Below are 14,699 nucleotides of genomic sequence, written 5' to 3'. Positions count from 1 at the left end.
TTTTAATTGTCAGCCAGACAGAATATTTTAACTGTGTTGTTAGATCAAATTGACATTTCTTGTCACACTCAGTTATTAACAACACTTTCTAACTGGAATTTTAGATTAAGTTCCTCTTATTGTTTTTAAATCAAAACCTGCCATGAAAATACTAATAACTAAAATTATAAAAAGGCTACGTTACATAAGGAACAACAGTCTCAAGTGTCTAATCAAATCAAGACAAAAGCAGATAATGTATCAAGAATATTCTAAGCAGAAAAAGATTTTTCTTTTTCAAAATTTTAGCCTGAAAATAGAAACAAATTCCACATTTCTAGTTCTAAATGTAGATGCTGACAAAACGAGGCAAAAACACAAACACATTTTTAAGTTCAATACAAATTATCTTTATGGTATAAAGTTATTTTCTTTAATCTACATAACATACATAAATGTACAAGAACGGTATGATTTCCAATGAACACAAAAAGAGTATCTGAAGTAAAAAAAAAAAAAAAAAAAAAAAAAGTTCAGGATTTCATTTGACGACAAAGGGAGCCAATCTGAGTGATGCAGCTGGTCACAGCAGAGGGTACTGGCTGTGTAGTTTCACTTCGCCATGATGCTAGAGCCTCCAGGGCATCTTTGGGGTTGCAGGGTGCCAGGTCATAAATGGCATAGACAGCAGACAACTGCACCTCATTGGGCACACCTGCAATCATACAACAAATGGTGGTATTGTGATTCATGGTGGGTTTATTTATTTATATATATATATATATAAACTAAGCAAAGTAATGTATTAAAATATTTTTAATTTGCTATTACAGTTATGTAACATTAGTAGAGGTTCAGTACCTTCTGTAATACCATGTTTTCCAAAGAGGTTTACAGCTTTTGCAACATTTTGGACTGATTTACATAGCATCTGCTTCATTCCTAACTGACCAAGTCGTCCTGGAAGTATACAAAGAAAAGACAAATTTCCAATCTCTTAAAAGTCTGTTTTATATTATTTGTGGGATTTTTATACCATTATTTTTCATGACATTCTGACTCATAGTGCTGCTATGAAATTGCACCATTGAGCTAAAGAAAATGAATCAATCCAATAATTTAAATTAAAGACTTAGAAAGTAAAATGAAATGCATTAATTAGAAAAAAGTATATTATAATTTAACTTTTAATATTTAAATTAAAACTATAATATTATAAAATATATATGAATATATAAAAAATATTTAAACTTACTTTAAAACTAAATACAGTATTAATCACTTCATACAGACTCAACAACGTACCAATCAATCGCAGCACAGCTGCTACAGAAACATCACGGACTGGGGATTGCTGAAGACTTGATTGTGTCACCCAAGTGTTCATGATGGGCCATAGCTCTTTGCTTTAAAAAAAAAATTAAATCATGACAAATATATTATGTTATTTTTAAAAATATATTATGAATGCCTGATGCAAAATGAGTTAACATTCTATATACAGTAGATAAATATACCCAATAACATAATCATGTGTCCATTTCCACTTCATATGTGCACACAAGAGATCCAAGGTATATATGCACTCCCATGCAGTTGGGCAAAGGTCATGACCATGACGATCATGCTTCTGGAATGTCAAATCTTTGTCTTCTTGAAGTGCTTTCAGTGTGCTGCTGATCAATTTATGAATGTCATCAGGTGGACTCTAGAAAATATTAAGGGACAACTGATAAAATGCTTAAACTTAATGCACATACAAAAAAACAGTTTCATGCACTGATTTAAAGGTAAAAAATAATAAAATTACACTTATGTGGCCACTCTTTATACATATGATGCCCAGAGGAAAGTTAACAGGGTCAGGATCGAAATTAGAGCATTTATAGGTTTATAATAATAATTATTGGTAAAGGAATAAATCATGGTAGTGTTAGCTCCAGCCATCAGAGAATGCAAGCAAGCCCTGAACACTGCATACCTTATCCCAGTGTAGATATTTAGTCAGGTATTCCAAAATGTCATCATCTGCTTTAAGCTTGGCCACTGTATGAATGGCTTTGCACAAAGAGGTCTCATGGAAGAGCACACTTGGCCATGTTGTGACCATGAACAAAATTAGCTTGGAGGCATTAGGAAAATCTGTGAGTAAAGAATCCGTATAGAATCAACAACTCCGTATAGAACACATGCTTCGTCTCTGAAAGTCTAAAGTTAATATAAACATTTTAAATGGGTAAAGGACTATAAAGAAACATGCTGAATTAGCATATCGTATAAATATAATAAAAGAAGTTGCTGTAAGCTTACCCTCTTTGAGAATATTGTATGCAAAGGCATGGGCTTTCTGATAGTCTCCTATCTGGCGACATATCCCTGTGTAGACTCTACAGAGAGCTTGTACATTATCATAACTCAGAATGCTCTTCTCAGTCTTTAATTTACTCAAGATGGCAGATATGAGTTTTTCTGCCGAAGACTAAAAATACAGAAAAAAAGGTGTGCATTAATATCCTCAGAGCTGCATTAACTAGAAAAGCCATCTGAAATGTGCAAAGCATATACACATACCTGATTCACACAGAAATCAGCAATTACAGCCTTTTCTTGATCAGTCAAAATTGGCACCTGAGATATTCTCCCAAGGAACACATGGCTCTTAACAACAGGCAATACGTCAAAACAGGACAATCCAACTTTGGCCAGCACTTCTGAGATCTGACAACTGATGTCATTTGTCTTGTCTTTCTCAATTCTCTGTTCTTCTTGATTGCTTAGTATTTCTTGGTTCGATTTGATGGAATCCCTTTTAATAACAGTTTGATAATCCATTACTTGTTCAGCAGGAGAAGCAACACCAGGAGGAGCAGGTGAACAGTTGTCAAGTCTGAGTCTTTTAGCACTCTTTGGCAATAGGATGTTCACACCTGTCCTTTTTGGTTTCTGTTCCGTTTTGGTAAAGGCAGTGGATGAAGAACTGATCGTTTTGTTTCCTGATATCTGGTTAACAGGCGGTGGGGAGGTACCATTCTCATTTCCAGCTCGGGTCAGGTTGACATTCCCACGGAGTATGTTTAAAGTGCGGGCTCGTGCAGAGAGTTCAGGATACATAGTATCTAGCATCTGCATGGAATTTTCCTGAGAAGCAGCAGGAGGAGAAGAGGATAAGGCAGATGATGGGAGCCTTCCTGGGACCGGAACAGCATGTTTTGGAGTAGCTGATCCAAACTGCAATGGTGAGGAGGGAACTCCACAAGATGGTGATGGAGTGGTCAAGCATGGAGACATTTTTGATCCATCTGGAAGAGCTGAATCAAAAACAGGCACAGACGGCATCGTTGGTTCATCAGTTGGTAATCTTGAGGATACTGAAGTAGGTTTTAAAGGAGTATGATGTTTTCCAAACCTCGGAGGAGTAGCAGTCAGTGGCATAACAACTGGAGGTAGGGGTGGACCCATCTCTGTTCGAACCATTCCAAGAGATAAACACGAGGTTGGTGTAATATGGGATTTTGTGTTAAGACCTGAAACAAGTGAAATATTGCCACCTTTTTCACAGGTGGAATATTCTGGATCCAGAGTATCTTGGCATGGTGTTCTGGTATCCTCAAGACTATCCACTGCAGAATCTCCTGATATTTCCTTGTTGTTATAAATATCACTGACATTTTCAACATCGGGGCTATGGGTATCAGCTGACATCCCATCCTCCTGCTCATAAGATTTATTTTTCATTTGCGCCAATGTTTTTCTTGGGCTCTCTGACTCGTTTTCTTTAGGATCCTTAAACTTGATTTCGTGACTCAGTAACTTGCACACATTTTGAACGGTTTTATCATTTTCTGGGCATTCAGAATCTTTTTCATCCTCAGACTCCATGATCACTGTAGAAAGTCCAGAGTGAGATAATTCTCTGTTCTCAGAAGGAAATTCCTGAGGCTCCTCTTTGGACATCTGCTTTGCTGTGGAGCACTGCTTATTCCTAGAAACATGGTCCAACTCTTCTGATGGCATCCTTGCCTCAGACCTTGAGTGAACACCCCTAACCTTTCTCATCAAACCAAAGAACCCTTCATCTTCTGATGATGACTCCTCATCCTTTGAGGGTCTTGAAGAGCAAGCACCTCCATTTTTCCTCACATCCAAACTCTTCTGATATTCTGTAGGCCTTGGATTATTATCCTCTTCAGACTGATCAGCCTTGTCAGCCAGTCTGCTCTGAATGTCATGTGTTGATATATCGGTTACAGTCTTAACTTCTAGTGGAACAGAACTCTTTGATTTCTTATTCTCAACACTGTCTGATTTATTATAGTTTACATACAGTGTTGAAATTCTCTTGACATTAGATGCCAATGGCACATTGGGCTGTACCTGAGAAGTTTCACATTCTGCAGACTGAACAGAATTAGCGTGCACTAGTTCAGATTCAACATGCTGCTGCAGATCTGAGTTTTCCAATAGATTTTTAAGATTATTAGTAGTTTTTGTATCCTCTGACTCGGTTCTGTCACCATTTTGATTAATCAGTGGAATCTCTACTGCAGTTTGTTTGCTAACATTTTCTAAAGAAATTTCCACACAGTGTCCATTTTCTATACATGAAGTTGCAGTTTGACTCCGAGTACTGCCCATACAGCCATGCATTACATCAAACACATCCTCTACCTCCATGTGATGGCTGTCAGAGAATGTCTTTTCAGTGTTATCTGCAGATACAACTACTTTCGCATGAGTGTCTGGGGACAGGAGTACAGAAGATTTTTCCACCTCTTCTTTCAGCAATGACTTCTGGTCCTCAATATCTGAAGGTTCTAATTGTGTGTTGTTTTGAAGAATAGCTTTATGTAAGCTTGATAGTGCGTCTTGTTTTCCATTATGCGATTGATATTCCTCTTTAGTACAGGACATCGGTTGGTCGTCATTCACACTGACCTGAAAGAACAAATGAAAAGTGTCATACTACATCTCTTTACGACTACTGGCCATTCAGGAACATTATTATAATCACATTTTACAAGCCAGTATTAAAAGGAATTCATTGTCATTGACTATAATTGTTGAATATCCATGGATAACACTATATTGGGGATGACATGCAATGTTTTACAGTTGCTAGCTAAAACTATAATTTCATTTAAATTACAATTGACTTGTATTATGAATTTCTACAACATTTCTGAGGGCTGAAAATAAATGCTTTGAAGGTGTTCTCATGAAACATCACGGACATGTTTTTCCAAACAATGCACATTTAATTCCTTTAACAATCATGGGAGGGGCCTGTGCAGATCTACGTCACTCTGCCAAGAATCTGTGAATGGCTTGCTCTGAGATCTGATCTTGAGTTATTATTTATGGGGATTAAAAAAAAATAATAATAATTGTATCATTATAGGGTGGTTGTGTACACACTGCCAAGACACATTTAAGTTCAAACAACATGTAAAAGTGAATTTTGCATCCGATGACCCCTTTAACCAAACTTTAACATACGGGACAGCAGATGACACTTTAAAGTGACGCTTGAGTGATCAAGAATATTCCATTGTACAAATAAGCTTTCCTTTGACTCCTCAAACATTTTCCCTCATTATTCATCCTTCCCTTGCATCCTGGGGGGGTGGAGCTATGAGGAAAGGAGGCGAGGAAAGGAAACGAGGATGCAAAAAAAAAAAAAAAGTAATGAGAAGCACCTCAAGTCCTCATTTTCAAAAATCATAGTACCAGCACCAGTCTTAGTGACTCAAATTGATTCAGTAGGACTGTCATTGAAATTGAATCACTTGAGCATTACAATGTAATTTAAACAAATTCTATCTTACCAGCTCTGTTGAGGGGCTATGCACAGGAGATAAAGCTGCAGGCAAAGGCTTGAACCACTCTTTAATGTCCTGCAAATCCACAGAGTAATCTCCATATAACAAGTAATCTCCATCTCCAACTGTCATTTCCTTTAGTAAAGATTTAGTAGCATCTTCAGTCCAAGTGTTCACATGTTCAAGCACATCTGAACTTACTTTCCTCTTTCTACTTGATATACTGAAGTGTTGCTCAGTCTGCTTTATCAGTTTCTGAGATGATTTAGGCCTATTGACCTCAGGAGATGTTTTAGGCGTGGAGTGTTTTGAAGATTGCAATAGAGTTTCTGGACTGGGATTTCCTGGAGATGGATGAGAAATCTGTCTTTTTAAAGGACTGTTAGGCAGTGGTTGAAAAGATATTCTTTGAAGTTGGTTTTTCAAGGGTGTTGCCTCTTCTCCTACAAAAGAAATGTGCATTGGCTCAATTAGAATTAACCTTGGTCGCCTGATAATAAATACATTTTAGAAAAATAAAAGTTCAATCAATGCATGAATGATTACCAGCGAGAAACAGATTTTCTTGCAATTGGGAACTTTCCACACAATGCCAGAGCTCTTCAAGCAGCATTCTGACTTTGCCTAAAGTAAACATTATCAATTAAAGAAAACATTCTCAAGTGCCATGCTATCAAACAATTTTCTTTTAAATATTAAAGCATTTCTTCATACAATCAAACAGTTTTTGATTGACAAAGTCAAACAGTTTTAGACAAATACATACCTTTGTCAATTAGTGGCTCAGCATCTGTTTGAGAAGACATACTTCTTTTTTCTAAGATAAAAAATTATTTTGTTTAATGACTGAAAACAATGGATCAAATAAAATACAAGTTACTAGGTATTAGGGCTGGTCCGAATACCATTTTTTGAGCTTCGAAGCTTCGGTAATCAACATCGAATATTCAAAGCTTCGGAGGGAGGGGGCTGAAAATATTCTTCTCTCTAATAAAGACGGGAATCTCTGTGTGTCTGTCTGTCTGTTTGCATTTTTATTATGTCGAGAACCGTTCATCCAATCGACTTCACGCGTGGCGGGTGTGTTGCTGCGGACCCAAGGGAGTGCAGTGTCGCATTTTGGTGCAATATGGACATGCGACATGTTCAGAATTAATAAACGTTTAATAAGCTGCAGAACAGTGTAAGCTGGAAGCGCGCACCTCACGCGGGCAGGGCTTATATGCTCCGAGAACGGACACTGCACTAGTGATAAAAAACACACAGGTCTGTTAAGAGCAATACTTTTAATAAGGCAGCCTAACATTTTTCTAACAAACAAATCACTCCCAAATCAGAAATTAGCAGCACAGTAATTACTGACACCGTAAAGGATAGGCTATTTAAATAAAAGAAGAACGAAATATAAGTGAACGGATTTCAACAAACCGTAATAAATAAAGAACACTGTTGCATACTTTCAATAACAGCAACACACATTTTCATTAACGAACAGTTTAAACAAAATAAAATTATGACTGCCATATTCGCAAGTGTTTTCCAGTGCATGTTTTTATCGTGTGTAAAATTACTGATTAACATGGCGGATAAAAGCAGCTTGTTTTTTTACACCAACAATATGCTATAGGCGTACTACTTCTCTGAATCATAACGTTCACTCATGGGCGATTCATTCAAGCGCGAATGAGAACCGTTTCGCGGGGGATGCCAGGTGTTCGAAAAAAAGAATATTCGAATCTCAAAATTGAAAATCGAATACTAACCCACCGAACGAATATTCTAATAATCGAATATTCTGGTCCAGCCCTACTAGGTATTAGAATGCACATCTCATACCTTTGTTGAACAACTCCTCAAGTTTGTTGAGCCTTTGCTAATAAAAAAATAAATTAAAAAGTCAGTAAAAACAGTAACCACATTAAAATCATAGCCTTTTACTTGATTTTACCAGAGGAAATATAATGTTGGAAAAATAATGCAAAATTTAAACCTGTGTTGTGTACAGCATTTCTTCAAGTCTTCTCTTCTCATTTTTTAGAACAATGACTTCATTGTCCTGTAGAAAATTTGCCTCTGTATACAAATAGACAATTACATTTTCATTTAGATTTTATTTCCAATTTGTACGGTGCACAAAACCAGCTGCTGGAGAACAGGTATGGAGATTAGGAAATAATCCAATGCGCTACATATTTTAATATGTATGATAGTCCAATATGTTTTAACATGCAATAGTCCATATTTCACAAATCTAAAGCATAGTTTTTCATTCAAGCACTGGAATTTGATTAGATCACTAACACAGACCTTTCAGCACCAAAATTTCATTCTCGAGGTTTCCTTTCCTGAGAGAAAACACAATATACACAAATATTTTATGAATTTCAATTCTAGAATGTCCGATTCAAAATGATCAAAAACTTAAGTATACATCAACAACAAAAAAGGAGAAGCATCTGTCATTTTTTTGAATTGGTAATTCAAAAAATTTAATTAATTGTTTAATTTTGAACAATTAAAAAATAGGTACAATACACCAGGAGCCCATTCTTTGTACGTGGATTTTACTGTTGTTGATTTGACAATCTCATCCTGGAGTTGCTGTCATAGCAACAGGTCCATAAGCTCAAATAGACTGCAATTTAAGCGGAGATGATTCTTAAAGTCTGTCCAAGCCACTGCTCATTTTTTTTTTACAAGAGCACACTTTTAATTTTTTAAGTCAATTTGAAAATAATATTATAAATGTTATATAGCCTAAAATAATATAGACAGTCAGTTTCATTGAGAGATTTATTTGTGAGGGAATAATTATTACCTTATAATTATATTGGAGTCTGTACTAGAAATAATTAAATAATGGAAATAAAAAAGAAAGTACACATTTCATGCATTTTAGTTGCTTGGCTGTTTCCTTATAAAGATCTAGAAATTCATCAAGTTTTTCATCAGATGTGTGATGTTCTTTTTAAATATGATGTCATTACGTTGCTGTCTTGATGCCAGCCAGTCGCTGCATTGCTGATCATGGTCTTGGGTATCGATACATCTGCCCTTTCCAATGTACACAAGAATATGCAGTAATCACACAACTTAATCCAAATCCACAAATTAATTTGAAGAACCAAATTAGCCAGAGACCAGTTATCACAATTAGATGATCTCCCATCTGTCATATCATCTGAGATGTATTAAGCGAGGTACGAAGTACGGGCCCCAGCACAGTGTGTTTATAGAAAACATAACCAACACTTCAAAGCAACATTTAATTAACACAGCAGCACAGTTTATTATGACTATAACAGACCCAGTTGGACTTACAGAATGAGTGTCTTGGCATTCTCCAGCTTGAGATTCTCATGTTCCTCTGCAGTCTGAAGATATTTTCTGAGGGAGTCCTTGAAATAAAACATAAAAACATTGATCAGGGAAAAAATGACAAACAATAAAATATAAAATCAAAGAAGCAAATTAAAATGGTATATTAACTCTGTTATTTTAGAGACAATCTAAGGTGAAACTGAATCAAAAACTTGCATTTAGAAGCCAGTATTCCATTTTAATAGCTTTATTATTATTACAGAGGTAACTTTAAAGATCCTAACCTGAGTTTTCTGTAGATCTTCCTCCAGTGATTTCTTTTCAGTTTTGAGTTTCTCATTATCCAGGTTTTGCCTTTGCACAGTATCTGTGAAAACAACATGTTTATGGGCAACACAAATACAATCCAGTAATTCAGTGAGTGTACACTACATTGTTGGTTTCAGTTTTGATTATTTGTATTTAGACTGAAGAGACAGTTCACCCAAAAATGAAAATGAAAATCTTCATTTACCAACCCTCAAGTTGCTACAAACTTTTGCGAGCTAGTAACCAAACAGTTGACGGTAGCCTCTGACTTCCATAGTATATATATTTTTTTCCCATACCATGCACGCCAACAGCTACCGTCAACTGATTGGTACAAACATTCTTCAAAATACCTTCTTTTGTGCTCAACAAGAGAACTATGGAAGTCAGTGGAAGTCAGTTTGGCGCACACTTGAGGTAAAGGAAATGACAGAATTTCCTTTTTTTGGTGAATTGTCCCTTTAATATGATCAGCAGTCTTGATCTATAGGCCCCGTTCTAATCTTAACCTAAAATAATTTGTGATGCATGTACCCTCTGCTTGTCTTAAGGATTCTTCAACTTTTTCTTTCCTGGAAAGACAGACAGATACTGTGAGTAGGAGACAATCACAAGAGCAACTAAACCACCATTATACTAAAGTAAAGTGGTCTTACAGAGTAAGTGTCTGATCTTTTTCAGCTTTTAGCCTGTCGACATCTTCACACCTCAGCTGATATGACTTCAAATCAGCCTGTTGAAAAACAACAAAAGAGAAATTAACATGCACATATTTCCAGTCCAGTTGGAGTCAGCTCTACAAACTTTGCAATGAATGACTATTCTAACTTCGACTTTAGTACCATCTTCCTACAGCATTGGTAGTACAGAGTACCGACAAATTCAACACAAAAGTGCAGTCCTTCAGTTGCTTTAATCTCAATGAGTAGGTAGATAGTTCAAATGTATTTGAAGTCATGCCACTTCAATTGTGAATAGTACAATGCACTTTGTCAAAAATATTTTTTTTTTTTGGTGAGCTATCCCTTTAAGTTAATTATGTTCACTAGTATAAATCCCATAAGAAATAATATCTACACTGTGGGAAACACTGGTTAATGTTTATATTAAAATTTAACTTTTTAAATAAAAGTGATAGTTTTTAATATGTACTAAAATTGGTAAAGGGAATCAGAGAATTTCACTGGTATTAGTAGCAATTGCTAAAAGTTTGAATTCTAGAGATGGTAAAAAAATGTGGGTGTTTGAACACAGACCTTAGTTTTCTCCAGCTCTGTCTTCATCTGTTCATACTCCACGGTCTGTTTCTCTAAGGGCTCAAGCTTCAGCAACACCTCATCCAGCTGTTTGTGCAGTTTGCTGCTCTCTCTTTGAAAAACATCATCATGTTTTAAAGACATTAATTTAGTCACATACTTAAATCACAATCAACAATTATTGCCCAAAATTATTATACTGTGCACATTACCAAACTTCTAAAGCAATACTGAAAAGCAAATGACCTGTGCATGTATTAAGGAACTTGTACAGCAGCATCCAGGCTTTGTGTTACTTTAGTTACAACATGATCAGAAGTACAATGTCTTTGCAGTTGTTATGGGTAAGCCATTTAAGGCCTAGGTTCACATGCATTGTGTATTCTCAGTCACCAGTTCTGGTAACAGCCTGGCAAATTTGTACTGTAAATTACTTTGGTAAACAGAAACTGGTTAAAATATAAATGTCAGGTTAAAAATATTTATATTACACACTGTGAAACAGAAAATAATATCGTACCTCTGGGATTTCTGAAGCTGTGACTTTTTGTCAAGGAAAACAAAGATGGATCCATAGAGAATAAAATACATTTTGAAGCTTTGCGTTCACTGTGTTTGAAACCAGTGTATATGAATGGTATGGAGCAGGTTGCAGAGTGTATCTGTGCCTAGGGAATTTGTTTGTTTGTTTGTTTATTTATTAAAGTTGCAGTATCTGCGTGTTTTCTCACTCTGGGATTGGACATTTCTCTCACCAGCAAGCACTGAGCAGGACATGGAAAGCCATGGAGTAGAGCATGAGCAGAACAATTAATTACAAAGATAAAATTTTTAATGACACGGGAAAGGATACGGTTCCAGACTTTGTTTTGCTTTAGCATGCAAAGTTTTACACTTTCTTTTAGAAATATGAACTGACAAAATTTTGTCTGTAATGCAATTTATTTGATATCAGCAATTAGAAATGGCTCGATGAACTTAAAAACAATTATTTTGTTAAATGTAACAGAATAGGATCAAAAAGTAACAAAAACTTGTAAAATACATTTTAATGGGCATATTTAAGTGTGAAAATAACCAAAGGATATACTGTAAAACCAAAAATTATAATTATATAATTTTTTTTTTTTACTAGTACTAGTGGGTGCAGGACACTATAGTTTATTTATGTAAGTGAGGATAGCTAAATAAAGTAAACTGTGACATACCCAAAAAATCTTCATACAGTGGACTACCAGTAAAATTTATATAAATTTGGGACCAAAAATTATTCAGACCGAGTCTGGGAAAAAATTGAAGTTCAGGTTTGCATGAACCGGGTTTACAGCATGCCCAGGAGACTACAGGGAAGTTTTTTTTTTTTTTGGGGAAGTCGTGGCCTAATGGTTAGAGAGTCGGACTCGTAATCGAAAGGTTGCGGGTTCGAGTCCACGGCCGGCAGGGATTGTAGGTGGGGGGAGTGAATGTACAGCGCTCTCTCCACCCTCAATACCACGACTGAGGTGCCCTTGAGCAAGGCACCGAACCCCCAACTGCTCCCCGGGCGCCGCAGCATGGCTGCCCACTGCTCCGGGTGTGTGTTCACGGTGTGTGTGTGTGTGTGTGTGTGCATTTGTTCACTACTCACTGCTGTGTGTGTGCACTTGGATGGGTTAAATGCAGAGCACCAATTTCGAGTATGGGTCACCATACTTGACAATACGTCACGACTTTACTTTACTTTTTTACTTTACAGGCTGTCATTAAGACTAAGGGTGGCCCTACAAAGTATTGATAGTTGTGTAAGCATTGTCATACTAACAGCTGTCTGAATAATTTATGGTTGATTGTAATCCATTACATACCTTTCTATCAAAAGTTATCTGACATTATCAAGCTGAGTTTGTTCTGACTCTTAGTTCTTGTCATGTTTTATCATCATTTTCAAAACTATAGCGAATAAACGGTGATAATGTGAGAAATGTTGAAAGTGAATAAATTTTGGTTTGACTGTATCTATTTGATAAATGAAGTTAACCAACTAACATTATACATAACCTTTTGGTTTCTGTAACCAATATTTGAAAAATGTACAAATGTAATGAAAATATCGGTACTCGGCAAGTACCAAAAATAAAAGTATCGGTATCGGGCGAGTACTGGAAAAAAATTAATCCCAAAAAAAAAAGTTTCAAATTCCTGTTTAAAACCAATTTTGTTTCTTCAAACTGATTTATAAAAGTAATAATGTTCACAACCACGCTGTTGCAGTGAATATCAGTACGGCTGTGATTACCTGCAGCTTAATGTGGCTGGGCTGATATTCAATACAACAGCACTCATGCCCATATGATATTGCTTAATTCAGGACCCAACAGTCTCTCATTAGCAAACTCAGATAATATGCTTATAATCTACAATAATCAACAGACAAAAATAAGTACAAAGTTATCATCTACACAGCTTTATAAAAGGATATCATCACACTTCTCTTTGTATTCACTCAAGAGACGGCTGAAAAAAAGTAAAAAAGTTACTAGATATAATAAATACCTTCATAGTTTTTGATACTGCAGATAAAAATAAAAATTCACCAAGTAACAAGTTGATAAAACATCCTTTCGATCAAACATAATTATTATAGTTACAGTTTTTTTAAATATTCTAGTTAGAACCCTAAATATTAAACTTTTGCTATTCAACTGCAATTACTAAAACCTGTCCTGAACCATTTAATGAACAAGCACTATCCAAATTTGAATGTGTACATAATAAAGGCTTAGATTTAATATCTATTTTTTTATTTACTGTAAAGTGCATATGTAATGTATGATTAAAATCTGAATATCTCTGATTGACTTGGTCCACAATCAATGTTCAAATGTAACTGAAAGATGTGGTGTCATCAATTACTTTTAATACCTCTTTGCATACTTACAAAGGAATTGCATACATTTTATTGTGAATTCCCAATTCCTTATAGCCACAAAACAACTCAAATGCTTAGTGTCATGACAACAAGTAACTAATACTGCAGTTCATACAGGAAAAACAACCCCAACAAAGTCAGACCTAAGCCTAGGTAATATCTTAATACTATTCTTCACAGCAAGAACTGTGCTGCTGCCCTGCAAGTGAGGTAAACATCTTGAAATGATACCAAATAATAATAAACTCACTCTGTGTCAACGATCTTCTGCTTCAGAGTCAACAAAGCAGCCACATATTCATCTAAGCTCTGGAAAACGTAGAATCACAGACGTACTCAATCAGCTTGACTTGTAATCAACAGACAGTATAATGAATAAGGAACTTTGTCAAAATAAAGAGATGACAGTTGATACCAGCATTAAACGCCAAATTAGCATGAACTTCATATTTATAAGATGCGACTGTATAATTACAATCAACAGTGACTAATATAAACATCGTATTGATATACTCAATTTCCATGTATTTCATTAAAACAAAATAAGTATTATATTAACAAAGTGCATTATTAATCTGCTCTAATTCTCATGAAACACCCATTATTACTTGGGTAACCAATTAACGTTAAGTCAGATTTCAAATAGTGGACACTGTCTTGTAAGGAATGAAGTTTTCACCTGATTTAAAACTATGCAGTTTTGACATGTGCCAGAAGTAGCTTCAGAGGCGATTCCTACGGCTTTGGACTGGTTCTCCCCCGGCATCATGGTATTAGTTCAGAAATATCAGCGGAACCGTACACGTATCTCCAAATATCTAAAAACGTGCAACCAAAACAAGCTCATCGCACATACAAACGTTCACCAACACGTTGACTGAGGACCCCAGGAAAAGGCCCCAGCTGCCCGCTGTAGATGCCCGATTGAAAAATTATGTAGTTTAAAAAATAATAATAATAATATTAATATTTTTTTAATTATTGTAGAGTTAAATTTGATCCAAAGTAAATCACTTAATAAACAAAAATGTAATTTACACTTTGAAACGAATATGGCATATTTTATTATAATCGGCATAATTTGGGGCGGCAATTTAACTAATATTG

The 14,699-nt window shown here is 35.6% G+C and overlaps 1 protein-coding gene across 1 annotated transcript; it reads right to left on the bottom strand.

The window, feature by feature from the left end:
* Window positions 1-370: 370 nt before the first annotated feature.
* On the bottom strand, window positions 371-14,471 carry LOC306878513 (uncharacterized protein). The gene is made up of 22 exons (XM_079430958.1): window positions 14,272-14,471; window positions 13,843-13,901; window positions 13,133-13,177; window positions 11,205-11,282; window positions 10,685-10,796; window positions 10,085-10,161; window positions 9,963-10,000; window positions 9,404-9,486; window positions 9,120-9,196; window positions 8,106-8,143; window positions 7,789-7,871; window positions 7,635-7,671; window positions 6,565-6,615; window positions 6,345-6,422; window positions 5,805-6,241; window positions 2,551-4,914; window positions 2,290-2,458; window positions 1,961-2,121; window positions 1,497-1,687; window positions 1,285-1,385; window positions 841-939; window positions 371-694 (listed from the first exon to the last, which is right to left on the bottom strand). Exons 1-22 carry the CDS (start codon window positions 14,359-14,361, stop codon window positions 513-515), a joined length of 4,650 nt encoding a protein of 1,549 aa, XP_079287084.1. The 5' UTR covers window positions 14,362-14,471; the 3' UTR covers window positions 371-512.
* Window positions 14,472-14,699: the final 228 nt, after the last annotated feature.

This window comes from Barbus barbus (genome assembly GCF_936440315.1).
Source record: "Barbus barbus genome assembly, chromosome: 12".
Classification (NCBI taxonomy): domain Eukaryota; kingdom Metazoa; phylum Chordata; class Actinopteri; order Cypriniformes; family Cyprinidae; genus Barbus; species Barbus barbus.
This window is presented reverse-complemented; position numbering and strand designations above follow the sequence as displayed.